The 15,034-nt window shown below is 41.9% G+C and overlaps 1 protein-coding gene across 1 annotated transcript in view; it reads right to left on the bottom strand.

Moving 5' to 3' along the window:
- Positions 1–15,034, bottom strand: part of MEP1B (meprin A subunit beta) — a 48,608-nt gene that overhangs the window by 19,662 nt on the left and 13,912 nt on the right. The window contains exons 3-7 of the mRNA XM_061611315.1: positions 8,422–8,440; positions 7,624–7,674; positions 7,476–7,522; positions 3,872–3,950; positions 1,550–1,667 (exon numbers count right to left, since the gene is read on the bottom strand). Coding sequence (XP_061467299.1) covers positions 1,550–1,667; positions 3,872–3,950; positions 7,476–7,522; positions 7,624–7,674; positions 8,422–8,440 — 314 coding nt within the window. The remainder of the gene's footprint in view (positions 1–1,549; positions 1,668–3,871; positions 3,951–7,475; positions 7,523–7,623; positions 7,675–8,421; positions 8,441–15,034) is intronic.

The following is a 15,034-nucleotide window of genomic DNA, read 5'->3' as shown; positions in this document are numbered from 1 at the left end:
ATGCTTTTCAGTGCATTTCTATGTCACTTTCCTAACCGCAAAAAAACTGTTGTTTTGAAGTAGATTTGTTGCACTAGGACGACAGAGTGCTTTAATCCACTTTAATTGTTCAACCTACATTTCCAGCATGCATTTGAATCCCTGCCACAGCCATATAAGTGCTTAGGACAGGCTGTACAAAATACTCTTATCATCACAATGTCACAAAATGTCAATGTTGCACCAACATGCAAACTCAGAAATGGGGTGTGGGTGGATAACACAGGGAACTAGTGGGACCGTGCAGTTCATGGATGCACACTCTGACAAACTTCTCTTTATGTGTGCAAATTTTGTTTTAAAAAACTGGGGCACAGCTTACAGAGTATCTGACAAAAAAGGAGGGTAAGTAGGGGCTGTACTAGGGCCAGAAAATCCTGACAGCATCCTGTGGTTTCATGATGCCACAGCAAGCCAAAATATTGGTTAAAATAATGATCAAGATCAGAGTGAAAAAAGGGTATGGAAGGGCCATACCTCAGCGGTAGAACAACTGTTTGCATCAGAAGGTCTAAGGCTCAATCCCTAGCATCTCCAGGCAGGACTGGAAAAGACCAGTCTGAGACCCTGGAGAGCCAGTGGTGGATGGAGCAATAGCCTGACTCAGTATACGGCAGCTTTCTTTGTTCCTAAGTGCAGAATTCAGCTTCTGTGGCATGTGATTTAAGAACAAAACATTTACTAAGAATGGCTGCATTCACACTACATATTTAGTTTGCTATTATTCCACTTTAAATGGAATAAATTCCTTTATTTCTCACCTGTGTACGTCTGCATAGAGTAAGGCCAATGTAGAAGGGATAGTTCAAAAGACCGGTTCTAATAGAAGATTCTGTATGAGGGGGAAAGTGCACATCCCACTGCAAAGAGCATGCATACAGCAGAACCTCCCCTTCCAGCAAGGGTGGGATGGACACCAGTTCCCTAACTAAAGCTCAAGAATGTTCTTAGTCTAGCTCTGCACAGGTACCGGTGGAGGTTGCTGCCGATTGGGAGTGATAGGTCAGAAAGCGGGGAAACCAACAGTAGGTGGAGCCAGAGCCAAAGATAGGCAGAGCCAACTAATTTGAGTTTTGTCCTCCTCCCCCTCCCTGCTGAGTTCTACAAGGGCAACACTGAGACTGAGGAAATTGACAAGCAGTTCCACCCCCTGGTCTGGTTGTAGGTAAGAAGGAGGGTGAGGGCTGCCTGAGAGCAGACTGAGATTGGTGGGGCATTGCCCCATTTGCCCTAATGGACCAGCCCCCACTGACAGGCACAGATCTCATATGTGGGCCTGCACAGAGACCAGTGGCAGCTGGTGGCTCCATGTCAGTGAGGCAGTGGAATCCGCTCTGGGTTTTAGTCTGAACTTTCAAGGAGCTCTTTCAGCTCCTTGGACAGCTCCTTGAAAGTTTAGTCTAAAACCCAGAGCAGATTCCACTGTCCCACTGACATGGAGCTCCCAGCCGCCACTGGCAGAGAACATGAAGAAAAAAGGAAGCATATTTAAAACTGTGATTCGTCTCACCCGCTGCCTTTGATAACCGATATGTAATGTGCTTCACCTTCCCAGGGTTTGAAATCAATGCAGGTTTTTAGGCGATACTGTTCAAATGCATTAAGGATAAGCCCCTTTGCATTCATTTCTGGAAGAAAGACAAATAATTGGTTATTGCTCTACTAAAATAATGCATTTCTAGCTAACCTTCCACATAGCGACTGGAATCTCTGCCAGTAGTATTAACATTTATAAATGTGGTACCTGAGGGGAACTTAAATTGCTGGGAAAGTTATATAAGTATTTTGGAGTATGCCTTTGGCATAAAAAAGTAAGGAAGTGGGCTATTTCAGGAGTAACCCCATTGGCTCTACACATTTCTTTGTTGCTTCCCTGGACTGTTGATTTGTTGCAAGCCTTCACACTAAGCAATTACTTCAGTTTGTGTTAAACCACTTTATTATTTCTATGGAATTGTCAATATAGGTGGCATTTTACAGGGAAAAAAACAAAGAAAAAACATATAAGCCTCTGCCCCAAAGAAATTACAGTCAAGTGTTGGTGTTGGGAAGAGACTAAAGGTAGCAAGGCATTTAGGTTTGAATGTAAGCATATATGCTGCCTCCAAAGAAGTATCCAAATTGTTCTTATAAAGTGATAAGCACCTAGATCAATTAATCCTAGGCTGCCACTTCTGAGTCTCTGTTTAGACAAGCTGTAAGATCTTTCTTACAAGGACATAATTACTTGATTAATAGATGCAGCATGAGTGGAGTTTGTTGTAAATTGGGAAGCTGGGCAATCTTTTCCCTGGATTTCTTTGCATTGTTACCATTGTCCCCCTTTTCTGAACAATTAAGACATTCCAATGGCACAATGCTTACTTAGGTTTGGTTTCCTTTGGAAGGAGATCACTGGAGGTTTTTTGGTGTTTCATAATACTGGAGTGTATTATTTACATTCCCATTTATAAACGGGCTGAGCATGATGTAGAGGCCCAGCTTAGACATTCCAACGGGCAGCCAAAGCCCACTGCTCCCACATCAGACCTCTAGAGAGGCAGCCAGCACCCTAAGATGCTTACAGAGACCAAGCACAGCTCTTAGTGTTTCTGTGCCTTTCCAAATTTCTGTTTCAAAGTGCAGCCTATTATTCTATTGTTCTTGGCCATTTTCCTGGCTATGGGGAGAGAATCTGGAGGGGTCATATCTTCTGACCATCACTAAGACAGGCACAATATGGGCTATCAATATTTCCTTTGTGAAGGCCAGGAATTGCCTTAAGGCAACCCACACTGTTGCCACGTTCACGCTGTATATTTAAAGCACTACAATACCACTTTAACAGTCATGGCTTCCCCCAAAGAATCTTGAGATCTGTACCTTGTTAAGGGTGCTGAGAGTTGTTAGGAGACAACTATTCCCCTCAGAGAACTACAATTCCTAGAGTTTCTTGGGAAGAGGGATTGATTGTTAAATCACTCTGGGGGTTGTGAGGAGAATAGGGCTCTTCTAACAACTCTCAGAAAGCCAGTGTGGTGTAGTGGTTAAGGTGTTGGACTATGACCTGGGAGACCAAGGTTCGAATCCCCACATAGCCATGAAGCTCACTGGGTGATCTTGGGCCATTCACAGCCTCTCAGCCTCAGAGTAAGGCAATGGTAAACGCCCTCTAAATACCGCTTACCATGAAAACCCTATTGATAGGGTCACCATAAATTGGAATGGACTTGAAGGAGTCCATTTCCATTTTCAACAACTCTCAGCACCCTTCACAAACTACAGTTCCCAGGATTCTTTTGGGGAAGCCATGACTGTTTAAAGTAGCAACATAGTACTTTAAAGAGATGGTCTGGATGTGGAAACTTGTAACAGTTTTGCCCACTCAGGGGAGATTGTTTGTAATGAAAGAATGTAACAAATCAAACTATATGTGCCCAAGGTTTGGCTAAACCAGATGCATTTCATAACAAGAGGCATTCTTTACACCTTTTTGGAAAATGATTCCTGCATAGCACTGCAACTTTTCACATAAAGATCTAGCCGGTTTTATTTACATGTAGAGTTTGCATTTTTAGAAAATCCTGGGTACCTGCATTATATCTCTGAAGTTTAGTTTTCTTTCTGTTATTGTATAAAAAGGTAGGGAGGATTCTGTTTTGTAATATACTTCAAAAGTTGTTGGTAAAAATTGAAGTTAAAGGAATTATATCCAATTCGGTTTTATGAAGTATGCCTTTGCTTTTACCAAAAATCTTGGCAAATAAACTGCAGAAATTTATACTGAGCAAAAGAAAAAGCACACCAAAGGCTGTTTTTGCAATGAGTGACCATACAAAATTCCCTGCCATACCCAGGCTGTCTTCTAGAACATATGGAATGGTGTGAGGCCACCGATATTGACTGCCAATAATGGAGTTTCGTTCAGGTCTCTGAAAAGGAAGGCAAATACAAGGAATTCAGGAAAGAAAGCATAAGTGTTGGCACTCTGGAAGAACTCTGGGTATAGTCCTTTGCCCTCAAGGCAATTGGAGTATGGTGCATCTATTTTTCATTGCTCATGGCATGTTGGAGTTGGATAATTGAGGCTGGTTTGTTGGGAGTGCCTCAGTGCAGTGGAGCCGAGTCCATTGTGCACCCCTGGGTTTCTGCACAAATGTGGAGTTCAGAATGAAGCACAGCATTCAACATTTCAAAAATGTCTCTCTCTCACACACACAGTGAAACCCCCCCCAGCAACTTAATGCTCCTTATAGCTATGACAAAAGGTGCTCAAATGTGTGGTGAAATTTTGTTTTGGATGAACCACTGGTCTGACTAAGCACAAGACAGCTCCTTACAAGTGTGTGTGTGTAATTTTTTGTAAGCCATTACACCTGGGGCAGAGCACAGTGGCAGAATGACAGGCAAGTGAGGTGAGGGAGTGAGGAAAGCAAGATGGCAGGTGAGTGGGCAACAGCAGGCAAGTGGATGGTGGGGGCAGGGAGCAGGGGGATATATCTATCTATACATACATACATACACACACACATTCCCAAAGGGGTCCCCCACCCCCAGGCAACTTCCAAAACGCCCCCCAGACACTCACCGTCACCCTGTTTAGGCAGCTTACTGGCCTCTTGCGTTGTCGCTGCCACCTGCTGGTCTGCTCCTCTGCCCACTTCCCCACTACCTGCCCGCTTGCCCCCTGTTGCTCTTCTGCCTGCCATCCTTGTTTCCCTCACTCACCTCACTTGCCTATCGTCCTGCCACTGCGCCCTGCCCCCATGCGTGATGGCACGACAAGTTACAAAAATATTATATAGTTAACGGTTAGATAGATAGATAATTGTGGCAGAACATAGGCATGCAATTAGTTTCTTAAGTTGTTTAATGGTGACATCCTTGAAGTCTTTTGGATAATCCTTAACCTCACATCGCATGCATCATCACTAGGTAAGGCAAATTAAATGGGAATTTCATTACTCCAGTTTTCTCACTGGAACTAGATCCAACCTACACAGAGTCAACCTACTGAGTTACCAGAGCAGTAGGACTATTAAGTATTATGGAGGAAGAGAGAGATTTAACTGGAGCACCAAATCACCATTCTGCCATCTTCCAGTCTCTCCCTGTCAAATTCCCCTACAGGGTCAGCACTTGCTGTTATTTTGATAGAGAGTACCAAAGTAGTGACATGGGGTGTTGTTGTTGTGTGCCTTAAAGTCGATTATGACTTATGGCGACCCTATGAATCAGTGACCTCCAAGAGCATCTGTCATGAACCACCCTGTTCAGATCTTGTAAGTTCAGGTCTCTGGCTTTCTTTATGGAATCAATCCATCTCTTGTTGGCCTTCCTCTTTTTCTACTTCCTTCTGGTTTTCCCAGCATTATTGTCTTTTCTAGTGAATCAGGTCTTCTCATGATGTGTCCAAAGTATGGTAACCTCAGTTTCATCATTTTAGCTTCTAGTGACAGTTCTGGTTTAATTTGTTCTAACACCCAATTATTTGTCTTTTTCACAGTCCATGGTATGTGCAAAGCTCTCCTCCAACACCACGTTTCAAATGAGTTGATTTTTCTCTTACCAGCTTTTTTCACTGTCCAACTTTCACATCCATACATAGAGATCGGAAATACCATGGTCTGAATGATCCTGACTTTAGTGTTCAGTGATACATCTTTGCATTTGAGGACCTTTTCTAGTTCTCTCATAGCTGCCCTCCTCAGTCCTAGCCTTCTTCTGATTTCTTGACTATTGTCTCCATTTTCATTAATGACTGTGTTCATTGTGACTAACGATGCAGCTGGGTCAAAGCCAAAAGGAAGCCCAGAGGCTGATGCGCACAGATGTGAAAGGAGAGTCTGGAGTTGTACAATGCACACAGTAGGAACATGGAATGTGAGAATCATGAAGCAGGGAAAGTTAGAAATTGTCAGGCAAGAAATGGAACGTATCATCATTACAATACTTGGTGTGAGTGAATTAAAATGGACGGGAATGGGATATTTTCAATCAGGCAACTACAAAATATTTTATGCAGGAAATGAAAAATTAAGAAATGGGGTTGCTTTAATAGTGAGAAGTGACATGGGGTGAGATATTCTGAATTCCCTTGGATCAAATCATACCAGATTAACTAATCAAAAAGCTAGGTTTATGAACAAAACACAAAGAACACATACTTCTAATCACTGGAAACAACAGATAAGATGTTGGTTCTAACTCATTGTTCTTGTCCTAGCCAGTATAATAGGCAGGCAAATTGTATCTTACATATTGCACCGGATCCATTTTATAAAGTAATAGTTGGAATCAGGAATCAAAAATATATCTCTATTCCCTTGTAGAAGATACAGCATTGCTAGCTAACTCCAACCAGAGTCTGAAGGCCATGAGGAACAGACTGGGGTATGTATTTATAGGGCCTTTCCTGCAAAAATGAGACAGTGGCATGATCCACTTTAGAGTACTGGGCAGGGTGAAACAAAGATCACCTAATTCTATCGGCATGTATTTTTTGCCAGGAAGGAAGGAAGGAGTTCTATGTGAAAGAAAAGTCAGATACACAGAATTACAAATAACCTAAAAATTTCTACAGTTTATCCTGCTGCATCCCAACTCTGCAGGACTTCTTTGGGGTTATGAGTTTCTTTGGAAAGTTCTGACCATATAATCCTGTTAAGTACATTGGTCTGACTGCATTTCATTGAAGTATCAGCGTAGTTGGGGTGAGAAGGTACAGCCTGTAAATGGCACTGCTTGAAAGCAACAACTGTTAAGATAAATAAGCCTCCCCCTCTTCACTGTTGTCTGCATAGGGTTAGCATTATTGCTTTTAACATTGTACTGACATCTACCTCAATGCAAGGAAAATTAAGACACTAATAATGGTAAGAAGCAAATGGCTGAATTGATTATATTCTCTGTCATGCTTCTGCATTTTTACAGTACTCTTTCCTCTTTTTAATGTCTCAGACATTCTGTATTAATTCCTCTCCAGACACTTTCAGTTATAGTTTCATAAAGAAAACATTTCTAGCTAATAAACAGGGTTAATAGTTCTTCACTCTGGTGGTGCCCTTGCAGCCTTAGGTATCACGTAGATGGGGAACCTCTTGGCCCAACCTCCAGGTCCAGCTTTCCCAGCCATCGTATGTGACCCTTATGCCCATTTCTTTCCCATCCTTCCTCCCTTTCAAGTCCCTGGTGCAGTGTGCTGCTAAAAGTGTAACAGATTTCATTGGCACGACACATGAAGGTGAGAAGTAGAAGGATGGATGAGCCTCAAGAGCGGTGCTGTGAATGGTAATACTTGCAAACAAGAGGCAGGAGCTCCACCATTACGACACTTTTAAGCAAGGGAAGATCTCAGACTAGAGCAAAATCTGGTCAGCCTTTTAGAATAAGAAAGCATACGCTCACCATTTGCAGGTTGTCAGTAATTTGCACTGATGCTTGCCATTTGAACTCACCCCATTATCAAGTCTGATATCACCTTCAAACAGGTTTAGTCCTAAAGCTAAAAAACAAACCCAGGACAGGTTAGTACATTTTAATGATCCCCTTGACACTATTAGAAAAGGCAAAAGTAATTTTCAATACAACTTTAGATTGAAAAACCTTCATTGATATCAAAGATATCTTGATCTTTTCCACTGTCTTCATCTGTTTCTGAAAAACAAAAGGACACAGAGATAATTATATTTATAGCCATTATATTCTATTAATTATAAAAAGCAGGCTGGTATCCTAAGGCTGCAATCCTATGGTCCCTGGGGGAGGGCGTGGCAGGGGCCATATGATTTTTGTGGATCTCCCTATCTGTGGGTGGAGAGAGAGGACTTCTCTCAGAAAGGAAGATGAGCCCTTGTAAGCCTTCCCCGTGAGGCTGCAGAAAGGTCCATAGACAGTGATCTTCCAATGGAACGCCGAAGTCAAAAGGTCAAAAAGGAGGCATACCAAGATCACACTGGGAGAGGCTGTGGATCTGCTGGATCCTAAGCCCTTCTGTTCTCCCAACACAACCCTGGAACTGGGGACAAACAACACCAGTCCTAGGGCTGGCGTAGATGTCCCCCTCCCATTGGAATCAATGGAAGGGAACGTGCTGTTAAGAAGAAAAGCTCCTAGAACAGGGGAGAGGGGAGGAATAATCCCCCTTCTGTCCTGTCAGCGCACACCTTGTGCTCTCCCTCCTCCACACCCCCCCCTTTGGATTGCTCTATAAGTACCAATTTGGAAGCAAGACCCACTAAACCCAATGGCACTTATTTCCAAGCAATATGGGTAGGATCAGAATGCCAATGTCCTAACAGTAGCAATATGTATAAATCTGTTTTTGTGACTGTTGTGTGAATAGGCAGCTGGTTTTGTTGCCTGTATTTGATACCAATTAGTAAAACGCTAAACAGAACTCACCCTGTAGTTCTTGAACAGGCTAGAATAAAAAAAAAGGAAAACAATAAGATGTTCAATCTGTTCTTTCAAGATTTCAGGTGATATCCAATAGTGTAGTGGCAAATTCAGAAATGCAGGATCTCTTCATGACAGTCACACCACATTAGGGTTACCAGGTCTCTGGTTTTCAGCTGGAGTCTCTGGTTTTTGGGGGTCCCCTCCAGTTCTCCGGCTAGCACCCCTTAATCTCCAGACTCTCAGCTTCAATTTTAAAAAAATTAAGTTTCTAGGTGGTCTGGTTCCCGAGATATACACCAAAACGTCAACCGCCCCCCTGCGCAACTGTTAAATCTGTTTTACAGATCTTTATAACAGCTCCTAGCTCTAACTACAACTCCCATCAGCCCAATCCAGTGGCCATGCTGGCTGGGGCTGATGGGAGTTGTAGTTTAAAAAAGGTTAATTTTCCAAGCTCTGGCTCTAAGCCCGCCCTTTCAGGATTGTAGCCAATAAATGAAGCCAGGGTTGTGACTTGTTGATCCAGGCATGCCTAGGCTTAATTTCAATGTCAGAAAATGGTGGCTTTGAGATTTTGCAGTTTGCGTAAGTAATATGGCTTAAAGTTTTTTTTTCTCTTGTGTGCAAGAGTCAGACCCTGGGCTATGAAATATGAAAGTATTTAATCCAGTACTTTCTTTCCATGTACCTGGAGTAAACCCCATTGAACTCCACTAGGACTTACTTTTGAGTAGACATGGTTAGGATTGTGCTGTAAATTAATGGGACTTTTGAGTAAACATAGCACAGACTTGTGTTTGTGTTGTAAATATTTTTCTCCCCTTCCAATCCTATTTTTAAAGCAATTAGGCAGGGTTTACCTAGGTATCACAGTTTTTATTATGTAGGAAACTAATACTGATTTTTTTTTAAAAAAAATGTTCCTCAATGACCAACTGGTTTGACAATAAACTATTATATGGGGTGTATTTTTACACCTGCATATATATATGTGTGTGTGTGTGTGTGCGTGCATGCGTGCGGCCTTTCCAACAACCCTGTGAGGTAGGGTTGGTGATTGGAAACCAAGGCAGCTCACAGTAAGAAATAAATCCCTTTAAAAACCAATAACCATAAAAAAGTATAAACAGTTGCAAAACAGCTTAAAGTGGCAAGATTCCAAATTTTGGGTTGGGTGAATGAAGTTTATTTATTTATTTTTATTCATTTATTATTTGATTTATATCCTGCCCTTCCTCCCAGTAGGAGCCCAGGGCGGCAAACAAAAGCACTAAAAAGACTTTAAAAATCATAAAAACAGACTTTAAAATATATTAAAACAAAACATCTTTAAAAACATTTTTAAAAGCTTTAAAATCTTTTTTCTAAAAGAAAATGTTTAAAAACATATTAAAAAGCAATTCCAACACAGACACAGACTGGGATAAGGTCTCAAAAGGCTTGTTAAAAGAACAAGTTCCTTATCACGTGAGGGTACAGTTTTCCCTGGTTGAATAAGCCCCATTGAATACATTGGGACTTGCTTCTGAGTAAACAAACATAGGATTGCACTATAAATATCTTTACAAGTTGTGTAGATAATGAACATATTTGATAGTCATGCCTATATAAATATTTCTTCATACTGTGTCCCAATAAGTATCCGATTTCACACTATGGTTGTACAATACTTCCTCTACATTTTAAGTATGCCTTGGGGTGGTCATGGTTCTCCATTGTTTTCCTCCTGAGGGGCAGATAGGCTGAGAGATGGTGAGTAGCCCATGGTCACTCACTACAGTTTATAGCTCATTTCCATTTTGAAAAATTAATTAAAACAATTTACATGCTGGCAAAATTTATTAAGTGGATTCACACAATACGTTTAAAGCACATCCAACTTGCATTTAAAGCGCATGACTTCCCCTAAAGAATCCTGGGAAGTGTCGTTTCCCTCTCACAGTTATAGTTCTCACCACTCTTAACAAACTGCAGTTCCCATGATTCTGTGGTGGGATTCATGTGCTTCAAATGTGTGTTGAATGTGCTTTAAATGAATGGTGTGGATCTGCCCTAGGTATGATGTCCATTCAAGAGTGAATTGAAAAGAACAATTTTAAAAGATACTTCTTACTCTTATTTCTCAGACCTCTTTTTGAAGTGAAGGGTCAAATCTGTAAAGATGTTTGAAGCAGCCACGTTAAAAGATAAGGGCAGGGCATTCCAGGCAGGGGGTTGCCAACCTTGCTTGGAGATGGATGTCTTTGCAGAGGATCCCTAGTCAAGGTTTACCAACAGCACAATCCAAACTCTATCTACTCAGAAGTCAGTCCTGTTGAGTTCTATGGGGCTTAATCCCTTAGTAAGTTTAGAATTGTAGCCTTCAGGAGCATCCATCTTTACTCCCCAATGCTCCCATCTAACATCTCCACAACACTAGGCTCCTTTGTCCCTACAGTGGCCTTCTGGTGACTGGCCTGGCCTGAAGGCACTTAAACCCTTCTTGCTGAAAGCAAGTAGGCTAGATTAAATGTTCCCTACCCAGGCTCCATCTTTTAGCTAAGATTTCTATTTTAATTTCCAATCAGATTTTTTTAATTGTATGCTCCAAGCAACTGTGATTGATGCTTAATGTATCATGCTTAATTACATCACTTGGGCCCACGCCGTGACATCACTTGGGCCTGCCCCATGACATCACTAGGGCCCACCCCATGACATCACTAGGGCCTGACCCTCAAATCCGAGGTTTTGGGATGCTTCTGACCTGGCAACCCTACACCACATCCCCTCACAGCTATACCACCTTTTCCACTTTTCCTTGTATCTCTTGCTCTCCCTGTTGTCTTGTGAGTCCTCAGTCCACCACAACATACATCCCTAGGAACCAATCAGCAGGAAAGGGGAGGCTGTGTGTTAGGGCTCATCTACATGGTGGTTTACTGTGTGTTTGGTGCTACTCACATCACATCTCCTTTAAATATTAACCCAATCCACTGATAGTATAAAAAGGGAAGAAAAAAGTCTTCATTCCCTTTCTCTAGTGCTTGCAGATGCTTTGCTCTGATGCTTTTAGGAGGCTGTGTCAATTGTTCCCCTCTCCACACCCACTCCCTCCTCTTCCCTTCATTCATTTTATTTCCTGTAGCCTGACAAGTAACTTCCAGTTGCTCTCCTCCATTCTGCTGGCATTTTTTATGTTGCTGCAAACGGTGCCTTTATTTTCTTTCCCCCCAACTTGTGTGCAAAAGCATAACACTGTGGAAACAAAGATTTGTATTTCAGCTGTATTCTACTAGGGAAAACACAGATATTGCACTTCCAGATTTTTTTTAGAGGAACCTACTGCAGCTGGTAGAACAGACTGAGCATTCTTGGTCACCTTAGCAACCAGAGGGAGTGGAAATGTATAATTAGAGGGTGGGGCCACAAGGAAAAAGTGAGACTAATCCTTCCCAGAGGAATGCCTGCTTGTGGGAATGGGAAAAAGCAATTGCTAGCTATCACTGAGCAGGAACTGCGAACAATGCAAATGAAAAGTGAAGGTAAAAGAAGTGTATTTCCTACGAAGAAATGCTCCCATGTAGATGAACCGTTAGTTACTGAGAAGAGTCTTCTCAGTGGCTGACTCACCTCCTTTCATTTTGATTGGCTCCAATCAGCACAGAAGGACAAAGACTGTTCTCAGTGGCTAACGCACTCCCCTTTCATGCTGATTGGCTCATACATAGGGACCTGGCTGGGACCCTGCTCCCAAAAAAGTAACAGGTCTGTGATGCCCCCACAACCCCAGACAACTACGCCTCTGCTGATATCTAATGGCAAGTGCAGCCATTAAAGCCAGATTCATGGCAATATTTTACACCTGTAGGATGACCCTTGTGATTTCTGTGCATATGTGAAACATGTTCTATCTGAGACTTAGAACAAAAATCCTTTTATTGCATTTTTCAGTACCTACTGAAGACCTTCCTCTTTCAACAAGCCTTAAGAGACCTTATCCCAGTCTGCATCTGTTGGAATTGCTTTTTAAAATGTTTCTAAACATTTTCTTTTTTAAAAGATTTTTTGAAGATGTTTTGCTTTAATATGTTTTTAAAGATGTTTTGTTTTAATATATTTTCTAGTCTGGTTTGGTTTTAGAGAGTTCGTAGTGTTTTGTTTGCTGCCCTGGGCTCCTTCTGGGAGGAAGAGTGGGATAGAAATTTATTAAATAAATAATAAAAAAAATATGAGTCATCACTTTAAGAGTGCACAGTTTCCCTTGTAATGGACCTTGAGCCAATAACGCAACATCAGAGCGTGGTCTCTTCAAAGAATAAAAATTCCTCCTACCTCAGCCCTATGTGTGTCCATGGGTGTTACTTCCTCAGTTTAAATTATTTACACATGTGTCTCAATCATATTAAAGGATGGGACTGAGAGGTCTGGTTCCAGGATTTTAGGGGCCTATTGGCAAGACCCGTCAATGGGGTCCTGATGTGAGCAAGAGATGGGGCTCCCCAGATATGATATACAAATCAAGAGAGTAAATTAATGTGCTTCCTCTCCATCCAGCGTTACCCATTTGGCTTCCACAAAACCCTGAAACCCAGCATTGGCCAGCCTGACTGATCTCTAGGCTGATCATTCAGACACATGAATTCAATATGTTTTGACTCTTTTTTGCTACCAGGTTTTTATCAGTAAAACCCCATTTATAACGCTGAAATAAAATGGTGATCACATTCACAGCAACTATTGTTGTTATGCTAAATGGCTATCACAGCCAGCTTCAGGGAGCCCTTGGCACAGTGCAGACAATGCTCCCCCACCTCCCCAAGCAGGGCAGGGACCAGCAGCTGCCACAACATGCTTTCTCTGCTGGCACTTCAGCTTGGGTAGCAGTACCCTCCACTGCACACCTGGATACGTTTCAGCGGTGGACTGGGGGTGGCACTTTTGAATTGGGGCAAAGCTCAGTTTCCATTGATGATGGCCACCCATCATTTTAAGTTACCCAAAATGCAATGTCCTAGCCCACAGATCTATAAAATCTACAAATTTCATAAATATGGGATGGGCCATTACCTCTTGGGTAATTTAAAATAGCAGACTGGCATCAGGCATGGGAGGTGAGCTTGGCTCTTGTTCAAAAGTGTTACTGCTACCCACTGCTGAAAAATATCCAGGACCTCAGCAGTGAATGGTAGTGAGGTCAGGTTGGGCTAGAGAGAGGCCCTTCTAGTGCCCAACTTGCCCAACTGCTGGTGTCGGGCTTGATCCCGGCACAAAGAAAAAAACTATGTACTCTGAAACTTTGTTAGGAGATTAATTTCTAAACATCCCTCTTTTATATTTTTAAATTCCAAATAATTATTATCATTAGTGAGTACCCTTTCTCATACATCTTGGAAGGTTTAACTGACTCTGCTGGCTATTAATATATATTGCATTCCTTTACAATGGCATACTGATCTAGGAGAAAAAGTCTACAATCCTGTACCCACTTATTTGGAAGTTAGGGTCAAATTAGATATAGCATTACATGTGTGATTGCAGGGTCAGGGTAATTACCAGATTGCAGAAGGTGAGGAGGGGGAATTTACCTCTTTGCCCCTTCATTCAGTTCTGACAAAAATTGGCACCAAAGGAGGATTTCCTTCCAATGCAAACAGCAGCTTCAGCGAACTGACTGTCGTCAGGACCAACAAGGGAGGTAATTATTAAATTCTCTATCCCTGCTGCAGTCCTGATAATTATGAGTAGCCTCCACCCTTTACAGCAACTATTTCATTTAAAAATATAGCCACATTAAATGCAAAAACGTTACTTCACCCCAGCCCTTAAGTAAGAAAGTATGCTCTTTGTGGTCTTACCAGACAGCAAACAATATGTAGAAAAACCCCACTGAGAAGCACAGAAAACAGCCACCAATCCATGATGCAGCACTTCCGTAAGAGCTGTGAACGTTGAATTTCTGTGCATTTTATATCTAGGGTGCCATCATAAATTAGAACTTTGGCCCTTGTGGCAGGTATTTGATATATAGCTTGATTGTGCTGAATAGTTTATTATCAATGGCTATGGTCTGAAAGCACATAAGACCAGCTCCCTGCTGAAGCTAAGCAGGGTCAGGTCTGGACAGTGCCTCGATGGGAGACCACCTGGGAACCATATGTAAGCCGCCTTGGGTTTCAATCATGAAAAGAAAGGCAGGGTATAAATGTAATAAATAAAATCAAGTGACAGTATGCCACAAAGCAGGAAGGAAGTTGGTCTTTTGATATTAGAAAAGACGTGATAAGTTGGGCAACTGCAGAACAGCCCATCCACAGTCCTTTCTGATACTTATTGGCTAGTCAGTTGGTGAAGGGAATCACCATTCCCTTTGTATGCCTAACCTTTTTTTCCTTATAGTTAGAATTAATTATGCTAGAATATGGGTAGGGCATCATGTGGAAGTTGAACGCAGAATTGTAGGATGTAGGGTTCAGGGGTTTTGTGTGAGTTTAATTTTTTTATTAGTTTCAGATATACAAAGATATATGTAAAATGGATATATTTAGGTACATCATTGTTTAACATTTCTGTCCATCATAAATTCGGGGGTGGAAAAAGGTGGATCCATTACTGACTACTTGTATTCTTTTGAACA

This window comes from Rhineura floridana, chromosome 1 (assembly GCF_030035675.1).
Source record: "Rhineura floridana isolate rRhiFlo1 chromosome 1, rRhiFlo1.hap2, whole genome shotgun sequence".
Classification (NCBI taxonomy): Eukaryota; Metazoa; Chordata; class Lepidosauria; order Squamata; family Rhineuridae; genus Rhineura; species Rhineura floridana.
The sequence above is the reverse complement of the archived record's forward strand: the minus strand, read 5'-3'. Positions and strand labels throughout refer to the sequence as shown.